Source organism: Polypterus senegalus, chromosome 5 (assembly GCF_016835505.1).
Source record: "Polypterus senegalus isolate Bchr_013 chromosome 5, ASM1683550v1, whole genome shotgun sequence".
Lineage (NCBI taxonomy): Eukaryota > Metazoa > Chordata > Cladistia > Polypteriformes > Polypteridae > Polypterus > Polypterus senegalus.
This window is the reverse complement of record NC_053158.1, coordinates 174892854-174910878: the sequence shown is the minus strand read 5'-3', so window position 1 is coordinate 174910878 and position 18025 is coordinate 174892854. Positions and strand designations below refer to the sequence as shown.

Below are 18025 nucleotides of genomic sequence, written 5' to 3'. Positions count from 1 at the left end.
GAAAAGAAAGATATTTTGTTTGTTCTCTATGAGCTTCAGACTATGTTATGGTGTGTGACTGCAGATGTTTCCAGTTTTCTCCAAAAAAGAATGTTGATCATGCTTTGAGGCATCTGGAGTTGCATGTTGTACCCCCTACTCTCCCTCTGTCAGCTGTAAACTCGGTCCCCATTACAAAGGGAACACTGGGTGAAAATCAAAAAGTTTACACTTGACATGGTCTACTTATATATGGTTGTTCATACGAATCTTACAACACTCCACACAATCACAGGGCTGTAAACGCATAAGACACCATTGTTATGAACGTGTGCAGTTTTGCACCATTTTTGGAAGTACAGTACTGGTATTGTTTTCAAAATATTATTTACTTCTATTGTTGATGCTTCTGTGTCCTGCTTGAGAAAGCATTTTGTTACTGTTTTTAGAGGCGCTGACATATTGTTTGTGGCAACAGACCCCATTGATTGTCGTATGATGTATGAACTATAATGTCACCATACTTCCTTTATAAACGATAGAGGCACACTCAGACGTTTGTCTAATCTTTGGAATGAAGAATTTAAATTCATTTGAAAACTTGTTTAAATGGGGAAAAGATAAAATACAGAACTGTAGTTTTTTTATTTTTATTTTTTCTTTTTGACGTTGAGTACTGGTTCCTTTTTGGCTTTGATGACTGCTCTAGTCAAACATAACTGACCCCTGCCTAGCAAGCAACTACTATTTAGTTTCCTTCTCTAAAATTCCAACATTTCCCAATTCAACCATTTGTATTCTTTGAACCTATGGACAATTATATATTTTTCTGAATGCAAGCACAACTGCCAGGCTGTAAACAAAGCTCGAGGTGAATTTTAGTAGTTAAGTGGATGATTAAGACCCGAGAGTGAAACTTTTGATGTGATGCTGCTCTTTTCAAATGAAATTGTTGCAAGTCCACATAATCTTTTTAGGACATAATCATCTGGAGAAAATTCTTGATAATTTTTATCTTACAAAAATTACTAAGATGATAGTGACTGGGTATTTTTAGTAAAATTGTCTGTATCACCTCATTTTTGGTAAAATATACTAGGATGGATTTTAAAAAATAAAGGCATTTAAATACAGTGGTTGTTTCTGAAAGATTGGCGTTTAATGCTGGTAACTGACAATTCCAGAGTCCTAGGCATGAAGCACAGCCTAGCACAGTGTGTGTAGAATTCATACTTTCTCTCACTGTCTGCATATTTTATTCACTAGGTAAACCAGTTTAGCTTCAAAGACATGTGTGTTAGGATAACTGGCAATTCTTGGCAACAGACTGGCCATGATTGGTTCCTATTTTCTAAGAACTGGTTTAAGTGGTTTGAATGAAGTTTGGATAATTCTGCGTATATTGAATAACTCAATCCAATAAATGTTGCAAGATTTTCCATGTCTGCTTAGTGTTGTGTAATGCTTTCACATGAAAGGGAAATATGAACTTTTCAGCATGTGCTTCTGTATACAGAATTCACATACTAAGTGGAATGACTACAGCCTTAGTGTTTTAGCTACATATTGCTCTCTTCTTTCTGCATATTGTAGTTTTAGACATTTAATGTAAACACAGTGCTGATCTTTTGTTTGTGTGCTATGCACTTAAAGCTGTTGATACAGTTCATAATGATTTTTAATTTATTGTTTATTTTTCATTATGTAAACATACTGTAGAATCAAATACATGTAAATTTAATGAGACAATGCATACTGTCAGCAATATGCCACCTGACCTAAAAGATGGGTAGCTTGCTCAGTATCACCTTTCGACTGCAGTTTTCCTGACATGGAGGGAGAGCTGTGTCTCATCATTTTTGTCAGAAAGAGCACACCAGTTTGTGGGTACAGACCTACCTAAGCAGGAAACAAGAGGTTAACAGTGATAAATGGGTAAAACACATTTTTTGCCTGTTTATTAATAATACCATGATCAAGAAAGAGCACAAATATTGTCAAAATGCAGACAAGAAATGATGAAAAAGGAACAGTATCCAAAACAATAAAATAAAGCAGAATCTAAAAAGGCAAGCAGTAGGTCAGAGATATAGTGTGGGTCCTTTTTGCTTCTAGTGTTTTATAAGTTTTGCAGAACAGTCATAATGATGAAATGGATAGCTCAAGGCAGATTGCATGTAAACGAAGGGACTGGGAGTATATTTCAGGCCTCCTCCTGATATAATCTTCCCTTATATACAATGTGCTGCTCATTTTGGATTGTTTCAATCATTTCCTTATTAAACCTTGATTAAGATTAATGGTATGGATTTCATTGTTATATTTGATGAAAACCTTACTTTAGTTAAATTTTAAATGCAATGTATTTTTCTTAGAAATATGATTTTTCCTTTTTGTGCATGTTATTAAGAAATTATTTGTTTTCTAGGCACACTTACTTTATTTCAAACCAGGATTCTGGGTTCCCAGCAGCAGCTGCACCCAAACCCTTGTTAGGAGGCCAGTCAAACACAAAGCACTCTGATGTTCAAATATATACAAACACTGAATCACACTTGCCACATTTACTAAGTCACCAAATGGAAACACTAAATAACTAACTGGAAAAAATATAACAGTAAATGTATTTTATAACATAGCCTTTTATTTTCTGTTGTAATGTACACTGTGTTGTAAAAAGTGAATAGATAATCGAAAAAACAGGTGTGAAGATAACTAAGGAGCAGACAAACTCATTGTCAAAATTACAGACAAAGGATAATTCACAAAAGGGCACCATCTAACCACTAAATCCAATTGTTGTTCAGCTCAAAAACACAGAGAAGAGAGAGGGTTAGGGGTAGGGTTTGGGTCGGAGAGGTCCCTAACCAAAAAAAATAACCTCAAAGCACATAAAGTTGTTTTTTAATTTGCAAAGATGAGAACACTGAATGTACTTTGCTGCCATCTTAAATACCTGATGCATAAAGATGTTATGCATTGCAACACTACAATCACATGGTAGCAATGGGAGGCACATATCGAACAACATGGCTGTGATTTTGTAAAATTTGTTGGCATTTGAATGGAAAATGTAAAAAAATGTAGCCATTCACTGACTTCGCTATCATAATCATAAAAATTATTATATAACCGAACAATATATTTACATACAAGTATGGTAAGAAATGATTTATAACAACAAAATTAAAAGATTCATGACATACAGTATGTGGTTTACACATCATAACCACTAATCAAATTTTCTTTTTTACCCTATATTTTCAAAATAAACAATACTTCAATGGATTGTCATATTTTATCTGTGTGAATGCAATAATATTATATTTATTATAATATTGGAAAAATGAGAAATTATTAAGAAAATCAATTTCATCATTCAGTCTGTATAAATGTGATACCATGGACTAAAAATAAGGATTGCAGGGATTTCTTGGCCAGTTTTTTTTTTTTTTTTTCAGGAATTAAAATTCAGAAAAGTTAGGTGGATCTGTAATGACCATAGAAGAATATGTAAGTTGCATTATATACACACACAGTGTGCTCCAAGAGCAAGTAAAATAAAAAGATGTGAGAGAGAATGAAATGGATGACACGAGAACTGTTTAAAAATCCACCAATCCTGAGCAACCTATGGCCAGAACAAGGCCACCTTAGTTCCAGAGGACCTGATTTGAATGCCTGTGCCTCAGTGGGTGACTATTCATAAAAATTAGCTATTCCTCAGTTTTAGAAACAAGAGACATTTGGCCTGAATGAAGAAAATAATTATTTCTTAGAAAGCAACTGACTACACCCAAGCGACCAAGCAACAGTTACTGTAACATGACAACAGCACCAAATTATGAAACTCTAGAAAGTGAAAAAAACACCACTGCTATGTAAAAAATATTTGATGTCTCAGGTTGTTAACCAGCATTGTCTTTAAAGGTGCAGTCATTCAGATCAGCAAAAATGTCAGTCTTTACAGTCTACTCTTTTAGTTCATTAATCTTCAGTATTCTTGCCTAATACTTCCACTAAACAAGTATATTTCTAGCAACAGCCATTTCCTATAGTATAGAGAAAAAATAGTTTTGCTGAATTGTGTTTTATCTTTATTGTTTTGTATTATAAGTAATTGATAATCACATAACTTTTTTCAAAATAATTGTGAATTGCAGGATTTCAAAACTGTGATCGGAGTAATTCATATAAACTTACACGATCCAGTTGAAGTACTTTCTAAAAGGTGATTTTGTATAAAGTTAAATTCTATTAATTATGTAATTTCCTCAAATTTCATTTATTGTATAGCAGATTCCAAGAGGCATTGGAAACTTACTGTACTTATATCAAAAGATTAAGTGTCCCTTAATAAGAGTTCATATTGTTATAAAAATCATGGAAAATCATTAGTAACCTGTTCTTGCTGGAATTTCAGCTTTGCTCTTTCATGTCTGTTTTGTAGAATTTACTCTTTGAAATGTTTCTGAGGTCTCATTTAAGCAACTCACCGTAGCCAACAACACTCAGAATGAATATGGAACTTTTTCTGTTGTCACACTATATATTTCTTGTAAGAGCTCAATAATCAGATGTGTTTGCCTATAGATCACAAATATATATATATATATATATATATATATATATATATATATATATATATATATATATATATACTGCTCAAAAGAATTAAAGGAACACTTTTAATCAGAGTATAGCATAAAGTCAATGAAACTTCTGGGATATTAATCTGGTCAGTTAAGTAGCAGAGGGGTTGTTAATCAGTTTCAGCTGCTGTGGTGTTAATGAAATTAACAACAGATGCACTAGAGGGGCAACAATGAGATGACCCCCAAAACAGGAATGGTTTAACAGGTGGAGGCCACTGACATTTTTCCCTCCTCATCTTTTCTGACTGTTTCTTCACTAGTTTTGCATTTGGCTACAGTCAGTGTCACTACTGGTAGCACGAGGCGATACCTGGACCCTACAGAGGTTGCACAGGTAGTCCAACTTCTCCAGGATGACACATCAATACGTGCCATTGCCAGAAGGTTTGCTGTGTCTCCCTGCACAGTCCCAAGGGCATGGAGGAGATTCTAGGAGACAAGCAGTTACTCTAGGAGAGCTGGAGAGGGCCATAGAAGGTCCATAACCCATCAGCAGGACCAGTATCTGCTCCTTTGGGCAAGGAGGAACAGGATGAGCACTGCCAGAGCCCTACAAAATGACCTCCAGCAGGCCACTGGTGTGAATGTCTCTGACCAAACAATCAGAAACAGACTTCATGAGGGTTGCCTGAGGGCCCAAATGTCTACTGCCCTGTGCTCACTGCACAGCACCGGGGAGCTCAATTGGCATTTGCCATAGAATACCAGAATTGGCAGGTCCACCACTGGCGTCCTGTACTTTTCACAGATGAGAGCAGGTTCACCCTGAGTATATGTGAAAGACGTGAAAGGGTCAGGAGAAGCCGTGGAGAATATTATGCTGCCTGTAACATCGTTTAGCATGACTGGTTTGGTGGTGGGTCAGTGATGATCTTGGAGGCATATCCATGGAGCGACTCATAGACCTCTACAGGCTAGACAACGGCATCTTGACTGCCATTAGGTATCAGGATGAAATCCTTGGACCCATTGTCAGACCCTACGCTGGTGCAGTAGGTCCTGGTTTCCTCCTAATGCACGACAATGCTCGGCCTCATGTGGCAAGAGTATGCAGGCAGAACCTGGAGGATGAAGGAATTGAAACAATTGAATGGCCTTCAAGAGCCCCTGACTTAAACCCAATAGAACATCTGTGGGACATTATGTTTCGGTCCATTAGGCGCGCCAGGCTGCTCCTCAGACTGTACAACAGCTCGGGGATGCCCTCATACAGATCTGGGAGGAAATGCCACAAGACACCATCCGTCGTCTCATTAGGAGCATGCCCCAACGTTGTCAAGCATGCATACAAGATCATGGGGGCCACACAAAATACTGAAAAGCATTTTGAGTAGCAGAAATTAAGTTTTTGAAAAAATGGACTAGCCTGACACATCTTCATTTCACTCTGATTTTAGGGTGTCTACACAATTGAGCCCTCTGTAGGCAGAAAACTTTTATTTCCATTAAAAGACTTGGCATCCTTTTGTTCCTAAGACATTGCCCTGTCGTTATTTGTATAGATATCCAACTTCATATTAAAATCTGATGTATCTAATGTGTTTCTTTAAAGTGTTCCTTTAATTTTTGTGAGCAGTTTATATATATATATAGTAGTAAATCAGAAGAGTGAGTATATGTAAAGTAATATAGTCACTACCATTCATTATAGATCTGGAGAGTGTTGAGGAATTTCTAAAGTTAAGATGTATGTGCCTTGTTATTGTAGCCTTCTATTTATAATGAAGTTAACTTTAAATATTGCAAAAGCAAAATTAAACATGAAACATGTTGAAACGTAAAACAGGAACCCATTGCCAGATATAGCTAGAGTTTATGAGAGGAGCAGAAAGAGATTTTTTCAAAGATAGGAAATATTGACAGATAGGATAAAAGGTCTATACATTAAATTAAGTGGCACAGTATGGAGAGAAAGAGTAACTTGTAAAACAAGGCCAAAAGTGACCAGAATATTAAGCAGCCCTAAACTCTGTACGTATCTATAGTACAAACTATACTCAGTATGCAAAAAAAAAAAAAAGCTTAGCTCAATATTGATGGAGTAAAGCCAGAAAATTAATAGTATTGTTCTATAAAGGTTTTTAAGTAAAGACATTTTTCATCACTTCTGCCATTGTCTTTTATTCACTTTTTTAAATACATGTTTCTTCCTTCCTGAAATTTTGTCAAAATTTTTGCACTTGCCCACAGGCAGCTGACAACAGATGTAAAACATGAACTAGTATCCACTGACGTTTTATGTAATATATACTTTTTCTTCCATTATGAAGTTCTTCTACTATAAATGACTTTTCTCCCTGTGTTTGTTTGTCATCATCTTTACTCAAACACCATAATGAAAGACTTACAAGGTACAGATAAGCTCATATTGTAAAGCCCAGTTTTTATGGAGTCTTTGGATCAATAGCCCAACCCTGGATACAGCACATTTTTCCATGTCTTAGGGCACAATGTTAACTTTTATGTCTTTTCCATACAATATAGAACATACTTTTTTATCTGGGTATTAATTAAATTGACATCATATGTTGTAAGTTTGTCTTATTGCCTGTACTGTGACTAAGATGTGATTTAGAAAAAATAAACAGGTAATAAAAAAAAAAGTAATTTTTCATTTTGATTTTAATAAAATATTTGATTAAAATTGATTATTTTACATAATTAAGCATGTTCCAATTAAGTTAGCAAAATAAAAATTTACTTCTATGTGGTGCCTTAAAGGATAAAACATGCCTGTTACAGTGACCAAGATAAATGAGTTACAAACTTTTCTGATTATAATAATCTTCTGTGAGAAGGTAAAGCAAATGTGAATGTGACTGTTTCTCTGTAGTTGTCATATAATATTAATGCATGCATGCGTATACATACATACATGTCTCTTAACTGTAGTTTTTAGCGTGTATGAAATATGACTTGAAAGATAGACAGAGAATTTTATTACACAATTTTGTTAATTACCAGTTAAAATATACTGTATCTGGCTGTTTTTTATTTTTTAGCATTTTCTGTATAAACAGTGGTGAAGGTTTCATAGCAGAACAGCTGTTTTGAAATCACAGACTTAAAGTTTATGCCTGTCTGTACAGATTGTGCAAGCCATCTGTCACTCAGAGCCTAGCAGACCTCCTTTGCCATCGATAACAGAAGCACAAGTGTTTCCGGGAAACTGTGAGTCAGAAGTGCCACCTGAATCCAACCTTAACATGTCACCACACTCGGAGGAACAACAAGGTATATCATCTAAGGTCATGGTGTCCAGGGAAGTTCAAGTCAGCTGCCCCAGTCTGCCAGTTTCAAAGAAGTGTGAACAGCAATTAATGGAAAGTAAGAATATCTTTCTTTAAGCAATAATGAATTATGTGAGATATAAAATCAGTGCAATACTGAAGCTTTAAATGGTTTGACAGTAAGCTGTAAGATTATTATATTCAGTAATCCTTCCATGCATCAGGTTTTATTAGCTATTCATCTGTAATGCAGAATCACTCAAACAAAGTGTGTGAGATTAACAATCCTAAAATGGGACCCCAATCAATCTTAAAGTCACAACCAAAAATACAGTGCAGCCATTAAAACTTGTTATTGCCAGCTTTTGTTTTCAATATACTGTAATTCTATGGTTTGGGCTTTCTCCAGTTTGGCCAATATAGAAAAAAGTATTGCAAAATGTGACTTTAATATATCTCCAATGAACTTTTAATTAAATTTGTAATTTAAAATCAGTATTTAGAAATAGCTTGTTTTTTTAGCTTCTGCTGTTCTTCTTCCGTATTCTAAGATATTACTGATGTGTCACTTGTAGCCTTGCTGCTGAACTCACGACTGACAGAAGATCTGAGTAAAGCATGGCAGCAGATTGATTTTCTAAGATCCCGTCTCTGGCAGACAGAGGTAATACCTTCATATTAGCCCATGGCTGCTTTTATGCAGCACAGATACCCTTTGCCTTCTCTATCTGCTAATTCTTTTTTTTGCAGGTAAAACACACATTTGTTCAACTTAAAATATAAAGAGTTAACCTTTGACAATCAAATACGCGGTACAGAGCTGCCTATAATTAGTTTTACCAGCAACCTGGGGATACATTTTACTCTAATGACATTAGCAATTACTCCTATTAAGAAATGCTTATTTCTTAAAGTGCAATAAATTTGCATAATCCAGTCTGTAAAATGAATGCTTGTAGCTCAGTGTAATATAAAATGTATACATTATAAAACTACATTAACAATCATTCTTTTTTGTACCATAATATCATTTGCATTAAACCAGATTTTCAAAAATAAAGCAAAATATAGTTTTGCAATTCCACAGCTGTATTTGTTTAAAATGTTTTTTTTTTTTTAATTTTAGGATCAGTGTCGGCACCATGTACATGAGGCTTTGCATCAAGGCAGTCATGGAAACACAACATTGCACAACTGTGAATCAAGATCTATACACTGCAGTCCTGGCTCCCCGCAGCATAATCCAGCGTCTCCTCATTGCAAGTCACATTCTCCACAATGCGAGGCTAGATCTCCATGCTGTGAATCAAGATCACCAGATCCAGAACATGACTCAGGTTCTACACATTATGAACCAAGATCTCCAGGGCATAACTCAGGGTGTCTTCATTTTGAAAAAAATAATTCACAAGATGATTTGGTGTCTCCTTGTTGTGATTCTCTTCAGTATTTTCATTGTAGACAAAGATCTTCATTACTTGACTTAGGATCATCTCTGTCCAAACAGCGATACAGGCAATACAGTGAGTCGTGTTTTCCTCATTGCAAACAAAGATCTCCAACATACGAGTCCGGACCTTCTCAGTACAAGTCAAGACTGGCACCCTATGACTCTGGATTAAATAATTATAAGCTACGAACAACGTGTAAGCAGTACCGAGAAACAGCAGGGATTTGGCCAGTTCAGAACTGCAGTAGCAGGTCAGGCCTGAACAGAAACCAGACAGACAACTTAGAAATGGATAAATTTCAATTCTGTCATCGTGTGTCTCACAATGAAGAGGTACTTAAGGGAAAAAGGTAAGCAGCTAAGCCTTATTATTTTGCAGTAGTCATAAGGTGTACTTGACAAGACATATTTCATTAGCAATCAAAATTGTCTACAGACTTACACTGTGGTGATTATTGCATGTTGTTTGAGTGTTATATTGTATTTTACTATATTTAAAAATGTATGCAGGTGGACAGCTCTCTGAGATGTAAAATGGGAAGTACACTATTTAATGAAGTGATATTAATTGAATGAACAACCTGCACTGTATACTATGTTTTTTTTCTGTAAAAGCACCCATTTTCATTTATAGAGGCAAAAGGATTTCAGCAGTTAATAATTGGAAGATTCAAAACTCCTTGCACAATATTATTAAAAAAAACAACCACACAAAAGCCAAAGTATTTTACATTAATACAAATATTCTCAATATCAATTTCTTGCAGAACCATGTACAGGTCCATCAAAGGGTACACACATGCACTCCCACTCTTAAACACAATGTGGACAATTTATAGTCACCAATCAGCCTTACTGTATGAATGTATCTGTAGGATATGGGAAGACAACCTTCATACCCTGACGAAGACCCATGCAGACAAAGGGAAAGTGTGCAAATTTACACAGTGACTAGACATGAAATCCAAGATGCTGGATTCATGACGTTTTTTATATACACAATGAAAATGAAGAATGTTTAAAATTAACTACCTGGCATATTCAGACTGGATTATGTCTCTATGACAAATTTTGGAAAAGACTCCAAACTGTCTAAACCCAGTCTTCCTTTGAAAGCTGCAAAATGGACTTATACTCTTATACTGTAAAAAGAATGTACAACATTGCCCCAAAACCATAATTCTTTTTCCTTCTATGGTGATCAAATCCTGACAAGAGAGAATTTCAGTGAACATTAATGTGAGTACATGGAGGTATACCCACCCAGACAAGCACGAAGGCTTCACCAAATTTACACAGACAACAACCAGCCATGGGATCAGAGCCAAATACAATGGAAATCTAGTAAATTATCTTCTGCATTAGAATGAATAGATACTATATTCATGTTGGTGTGTATTTCTCTGTTCTGGCTGATAACATCATAAGGAAATCGATGACTCTGCTTGAAATGAAGGGACTTACCGAAAGGGGGGGCACTTACTTTTCTCAGAAAATCTTTTTCTCTCCTGATGCCTGAGGCTTCCAAGCATTGTAATTTATTTGAATTGTGAAGGCTGCATGGGTGACAAGAGAAACCTGTTATGCTTTGTTTCCCAAAAGCAACATTGTAAATTTTACTTTTAAGATAGATCATTAATTTATTGAGTGTTTTCCATATTCTGTAACAACATACAGTGTTTGTCAGATAGTGTACATTAAATTCACATCATTCAATTTTTTTTAAAATTGTAAATAGTAAGATTTATACCTGACTAGATAATATAATTGTCATGGTGAAATGCATTATTGTATTTGTAGAATGAATAATTATATTTTTATTTTCTTTAAATATTTGAAGAATCTACAGTATGTTCAGAGGCTGAGAAACTTGTCCATGCTTTTATCACATCCCGCAATGATTATTGTAACTCGCTGCTGGCAGGTGCCCCTTCTAATCTTATATCACAGCTCCAGTTGATTCAAAACTCAGCTGCAAGAGTCCTTACTCGAACCAGCAGCAGCGAGCACATAACACCCATCCTGCTCCGTCTTCACTGGCTCCCTGTGTCTTACAGAATCGAACATAAAATCCTACTAATAACCTACAAAGCCTTAAATAACCTCGCGCCAAACTACATCAGTGAACTTCTCCATCACTATGTGCCAGCCTGCCCACTAAGGTCCTCATCTTGTTGTGCCCCACACTAATCTACACTTCATGGGTGACAGTTTCTTCAGCTGTATAGCGAGTGCCCAGACTCTGGAATGACCCACCGAAATTAATCAGGTCAGCTGACTCCATGGATTCTTTTAAAAAACAACTCAAAATTCATCTGTTCAGGAAGGCTTTTAGCGCTACCTGACTTTATTATCCTTCTCTCAGATTACTTCTCTGTCAAGATGCTCATGTAACCTGTGTGTGTGTGTGCTAGACCATCAATTATGTTGTCTGCTAGGCGTTTGTTTTCTCTGAATTCACTGTCGTAATCTTTATTTATTTATTTGGTTTGTACAATCCTATATACTGTATACCCTGCCGTTCTTTCTTATATTCTGTAAGTGCCTTGAGCATGGGGAAGGCGCTATATAAATAAAATTAATATTTATTATTATTATTAAGGAGATGTTTTCTGTACTGTTTGGTTATGAAGGCAAGACAGAAAAGGAAGGACAGCAATTGGGTGTTGATACACTTGGGGAGAGATAGTGTAGCTGCAATAAAGAAAACCTACTCATAAGAATATCCATTGAATTCTGTGTTTGTGTCTTTGTCTCTAATCTCCACCTTATGAATCCAACACTTGCACATTATTTAAGTTAAATCATGTGGTTTGAACTAGTAGTTGATGCCAGTTGTTACTTCCAGCCTCTTGGAGCCTAGTTACACCTGCCGTAAAGGTGCAGTGTATTGAACGTGCAGTTGACTTGCAGTGCCCAAGTACTTTTTATAGATATTGGTGCAAAGTGGCCTAGGAGTATCCATTATGCCTTCATCTGGGCCAATATGGCAGTGTGTCAGAAGGAAAGAAACAGCGAGTTTGCTTATGGCTGACTGCTTGGTGATACGTTTGTGGGCATCTTCTTTTCTACAAACAAGCTGACACCTGTAACTTACCAGCAAATGGTGTCTGAAAAACAGTACACATCAACACACCAGCAAAACTGCAGTATGTTTGAAACACAATATAGACATCTGGAAAATGAGCTTTAGCTGTCTTCATAAACTGTCAGGTGGCATCCAACATTCACCTCAGTTATGCTGCACTGTAATAGCTGTGAGTGCAGTAGAGGAGGCATAACCCATTTTATGTTACACTATGTGTTACATTGATATTATTATATCCAATAAGCTCTCTTTTGATAAAAATATGCATTTCTTTTGTGGCATATGCCTAATGTTTCTTTCATCTTGCAAAAACAGATGTCTAGATTTTGTTATGCATTTTATCTTAATTGATATAATGTCATGTTTGCTTCATATTACTTTTCATAACTTTATTTCATCCCACTATAAGACCAAAACGGAATCATGTAGTGGCAGTTTTGTCAATCCATTGTTTTTCAATGTAGTTGTGTTGTTTTTGCTAAGCAACTTCAGTGCTGGGGTTAACAAAGAAGCTCTATATGCCTTGATAAAGGCGCTATATATGCGCCCGACCCGACACAGACTGACAACGGAGGCATGTTAAAATCAACAAAATGATTCATTTTTCTTCACCTGGGTTCCACGTCTTCCCCATGTCCCTCAGGTATAACACAGTCCCAAAGCACACCAAATAAAGACAATTAACCATACTCTTTACCACCACTCCTCTTGGCAAGCGTTGTCCTTCTCCTCTTCCCGACTCAGCCTCTGAGTGATGGTTGCTGGCCCCTTTTATAGTCCACCCCGAAGTGCTCCAGGTGCCCGATTGCCGAGTTCCAGCTGCACTTCCGGGTGTTGCGAAAACACTACCCATAAGTGCTCAGGAGTTCCAGCTGCAGCACCCCCTGGTGGCACCTGCGGGACCCAACAGGGCTGCACCAAACTCCAATTCCCATGGAGCTCTGTGGGAGACCGAGGCACCGCTCTAACCCAGCGGGGTTGCCATCTAGCGTCCAGGATTTTTCAGGATCTTTTTTTGTTTTAGATAGTACTCTTCCAATAGTTAGTATGCAATAATTATGACCTTTTAGATGAAAATTAAAAACAGAAGCTCTCTATGTTCTTCAGTTTAATTTCTTTGTAAGACTAAAAACCATAAGTAAAGATTCTCTAACTAAAATAACTCATCCACTTTTTCAGAAGAGCTGATGTACTGTAGTAACCAGTGAGTAGAAAAATGCTGTCATTAAGTCTTCAGTCTTTTATCTTCTGCTTTGCCCCAGCAGTGATTTGCCAGCTGAATCCAGTCTGGTCTCCTTTTTGTTTCCTTTTCCAATGATTGGTTGCCTTTGTTCAAGCTGCACCTCTTTCTTTGGCAGCCAGGACAACAGCAGAAACAACCATGAAGAATTAAAAACTCTAGATAATTATCAAAGGTGAGCGTGTTTACTGTACTTTTTTCAGCTTAAAAAGCTATTATTTTACCTACATTACATTTTTGATATTTCATATTCTACCATTAATATACTTTATGTTCAATTGTGTATTCTGTAATGTAGAATATTAGTAACACATTGTATTAACTTTTATCTTTTTGGCACAATTGCTAAACATGGCAAAGCAAAAACAGAGGAAAAATAAAAATGAGAATTTGAATTTATAATGAATAATAAAAACTTCTCAGTTTCTTGTAGGCATGATTGTTCTTTTACATAAATCTACATTTTTTTTACTTCCTAAGCCAATGCCGTACTGTACAAGAGCATGCAAACAATTTTTTTTTATAAAACATTGCCATTTATCCAGGAGCTCTGAAATAATGTAATTTCTCGTAGTGGTCCTAAAATTACACTCATTTAACACTCCATCTTAATACACCTTCATTAGTAATATACTTAATTTTAAGCTTGGACTGAATAGCTATGTTAGTAATATCAAATTTGAGGACACTTTGCTCAGTGTATTTGATATTTGGTCTGATCCTCATTTAAGTTACAGTATTGAACAAACACAAGCTGATTTAACTAATAATGCACAAATTACATTGTTCTTGTAAATATTGACTACATCATTCAAAGATTCACAGGTGAGGACTGGAAAAGTATGGGAACATCTAGGCTAATGACTTCAACAAAAGCTAACTGGAGTCAAGAGTTAGCAAACCTGGAGTCCAGTCCTTGAAACAAGGTTGGAAGTGTGGTTTAAAAATAGTTATAATAACTTATAAAAAAAGACTCAAACATTTTGATTTATGCTGTTCACAAGAAGCATCCCCTGTTGTGAAGCGTGCCTCATAAAAGAGCGATCTACAATTAAAAATTGTTCATTTGCATAAAGCTGGAAAGAGTTACAAAGCAAGAGTTAAGGTAGTCATCAATTCACACTTCGACGAACTGTATAAAAGAAGACGATTTAGTACTGTGGCTACTGTCCCTAGAAGTGGGTGCCTAGAAAAGATGCCTTGGTGAGGTCAAAAAGAACACAGGAGGAACAATTTGAAGGAATCTATGGCATACATTAACATCTCTGTTCATAAGTCTGCTATACACAAGACACTGACACACATGGTGAACATAGAAGAACACCAAGGAGGAAGCTATTTGGGAAAATGTTTTATGAAGTAATGAAGGGAAGCTTGAACTGTTCAGGAAGAATATTTAGCCGTTCATATATTGTAAAAAGGATCATACATACCATCATGAAAACATCTTCCCAGCAGTGCAGTGCAGTGCAGTGGAGAGAGCATCATTATTTGGGGGTTATTTGCTGAAACAAGGCCTGAACAGCTTTCCATTTACCAAGGGGAAAATAATTCTTAGGTTTACCAAGGTATCCTACAGGCTAATGCCAGGGTGGCTGGCTGCCAGCTGAAGCTCAGTAGAAATTGGCTGATGCAGAACAACGGCCCTAAAATCAAAGTGAATCTACCACAGAAGGATTTCATAAAAAAGAAAATACTCTTCTTGGAGAGGCCCAGTTAGAGCCTCCAGACCTTAACCCAACAGAGAGGATGTGGAGTGCCCCCATGACAGCCATTCACACCAGAAGAATAGAGCTGAGCTGAGGCAGTCCTGTTATAAAGAATGATCCAAAATCCTTTTGAACATTTATTAGCTTTTTATCTGCCGCTACCAGAAGAGCTTGTCAGAGGTTACTGCTGCCAAAGGAGGATTGGCCAGTTATTAAAGTCAAGGGTTCACCTGCCTTTTCTACTGCACACTGCGATGTTTGATGGGTTTGTTCAATAAAGACATTAAAGATTAAACTTGTATGTGTATTATTGGCATGAGCATATTGTGTTTATCTTTACTTGTGACTTAAATGAAGATCAGATCACATTTTATGACCAATTAATGCAGAAAATCAGGTTTATTCAAAAGGTTCACATACTTTTTCTTGCAACTGTAAAATTTGCTTTTGCCTAGACATTTCAGATACTTTTAAATTATGCCATTTTTCTTTTCCATTTATGTCCTTTGGAATTTTTTACTTATTAAGAAACTATTGACCTCATTCTCTCCAAAGGTTTTAGTTAATTTCAAAATTAGAAATCCGTACAGTGTATAGCAGAATTAAAAAATGATCAAAGTTTGACTTTTTTGCATTTCTGTTATCTGTCTTTTTTGTATATTGTATCAGTTACTATTAGCAAAAGACTCATCTGTGCTTTGAGATCATTTCTTACGTTCTTATGTACATTATTCTTTATCCATCCATCCATCATCCAGCTATATCCTAACTACAGGGTCACGAGGGTCTGCTGGAGCCAATCCCAGCGAACACAGGGCGCAGAGCAGGAAACAAACCCCAGGCAGGGCGCCACACACACCAAGCACAATTTAGGATCGTCAACGCACATAACCTATATGTCTTTGGACGGTGGGAGGAAACTGGAGCACCCGGAGGAAACCCATGCAGACACAGGGAGAACATGCAAACTCCACGCAGGGAGGACCCGGGAGGTGAACCCGGGTCACCAAACTGCGAGGCAGCAGCGCTACCCACTGCGCCACCGTGATGTCCCATTATTCTTTATACCATCTGTCATTTAAAATGACATATAACAATTGATATTATTGATTTAGCCAGTTTATTTATTTAGGTATAATGAAATAATGCAAATCGTTAGTTTTTCTTTTTAAGTATTGCTTTGGGTAGTAGCAAAAAAGATAAATAAAATATATTTTAAAAACTCCAGTCACTAAAGTGTATCTTGAGGGCCAACAGTATGGAAGATGTTCTTGAAATCCCTTTCTGGAGACCTGATTTGTTTAAACAAAATGCACACAATTCACCCAGAGTACTACATTCAATAATTTGTCATTCAATATGCGCAAGAACAAAGGAAAAAGGGGAAAAATAAAGCGACAGACGATTTGTATAGTTAGTTTACTGTCACATTAAATTTGTTAAACACACATGTACAGCAGAAACCCCAGTTTTTAAAAAGTCAGTCATTTGTTTACTTTTATAGCTGCAGTTTGCATAATAAATGTTGGTCATCTAAAGATCGGGACACTTAATTTTGCCCTTTTGGTTACTGTCCTTATCTACTTTGACCACTGCATTTGTCTGTGAACTAATGGCTCCTTTTAAAGAAGGAGACTGTTGAAACTACTAGATTAATGTGCAGAGATGTTCAGGGATTTAAGATCAATTGTATTTATAAAAGACTGACATAATTCAGCTGAGACAAATTTTAACTCATTCCTTATTAAGCTACCTTTCTTTCTTAGGCAGAAATTACAAGTCAAACTGAATGATTACGTCATTGTAAATGGAAATAAATCTGGAACAGTTGTTTATATTGGCCATTTGGATAATTCAGCAGTTCCTAATGCTGTATATTTGGGCCTGGAGCTGGATGAACCAAGTAAGTAAGTTTTTTCCCTGTGTTTTTCTTCAGTGTAAAGTCCTAAATTGTTAAAACAACACCAGTGGTTAATCATACTGGCCTTATTTTTTATTGCACTCAGGTAATTGTCATACACCTGTACAAAGACTAATCCTGTGAAATGTACACAACTACGGAATAGGAATACAAGATGAGATATACCATGGATATTCTACTTCTTCAATCTGATAGTCAGCTACTCCCAGCTCACTCTGAGCTTAACCAGAAGTCTCTTTTATTACCTTTTGTCCTATTTTTCTGGCTTCGGTGTCGTCTTAGTATTTAGGAAGATCACACTTGGCAGGTTGAAGTAACAGTTGCGAGTTCCCGGCTAGGATACTGTAACAGAAGGACAGCATGAGGAGGAGGCATAATCTGGCTGCAATGTGACTGAAGCAATGAAATGAATAATGTGGGGAAGTTGGATCATTCAGGGCAGTTCCTTCCCCAGTCTAATAGATGGCAGTGCTCCACTGGTGTGGATGCCCGCAGGTATATATGGGAGTTGTACTCCTGAGGGACAATCCTGTTGGGGTCCTTGGGTGCCCCCAGGGGGTGCTGCATTGGGGAGGGACTCCTTGTTTCAAAAGGCACCCTTCTGACTCAAAAGTGCTTCTGTCAGGCAATGCCCAGGTATCAGAAATATACCCGGGTCTGACATAAAAGCAAGCCGCCCAGCCTCCTCTGGGGAGTTGGAAGACAAATCTTACCAGGAGGTGGGGAACAGAGGACAGAAAACAGAGAAGAGGT

The 18025-nt window shown here is 36.7% G+C and overlaps 1 protein-coding gene across 4 annotated transcripts in view; it reads left to right on the top strand.

Annotated features, from left to right (window-relative positions):
* Nucleotides 1-18025, top strand: part of LOC120529652 — a 43173-nt gene that overhangs the window by 16386 nt on the left and 8762 nt on the right. The window contains exons 4-8 of one of the 4 annotated variants that reach the window (XR_005633785.1): nucleotides 7724-7961; nucleotides 8440-8528; nucleotides 8991-9664; nucleotides 13665-13817; nucleotides 17118-17258. Coding sequence is in view for 3 of the 4 variants with exons in the window: in XM_039753639.1 (XP_039609573.1) it covers nucleotides 7724-7961; nucleotides 8440-8528; nucleotides 8991-9664; nucleotides 13665-13817; nucleotides 17118-17254 (1291 nt within the window). In the remaining variant the exon portion in view is untranslated. The remainder of the gene's footprint in view (nucleotides 1-7723; nucleotides 7962-8439; nucleotides 8529-8990; nucleotides 9665-13664; nucleotides 13818-17117; nucleotides 17259-18025) is intronic. The other 3 variants (XM_039753640.1, XM_039753639.1, XM_039753641.1) reach the window with 3 other exon arrangements.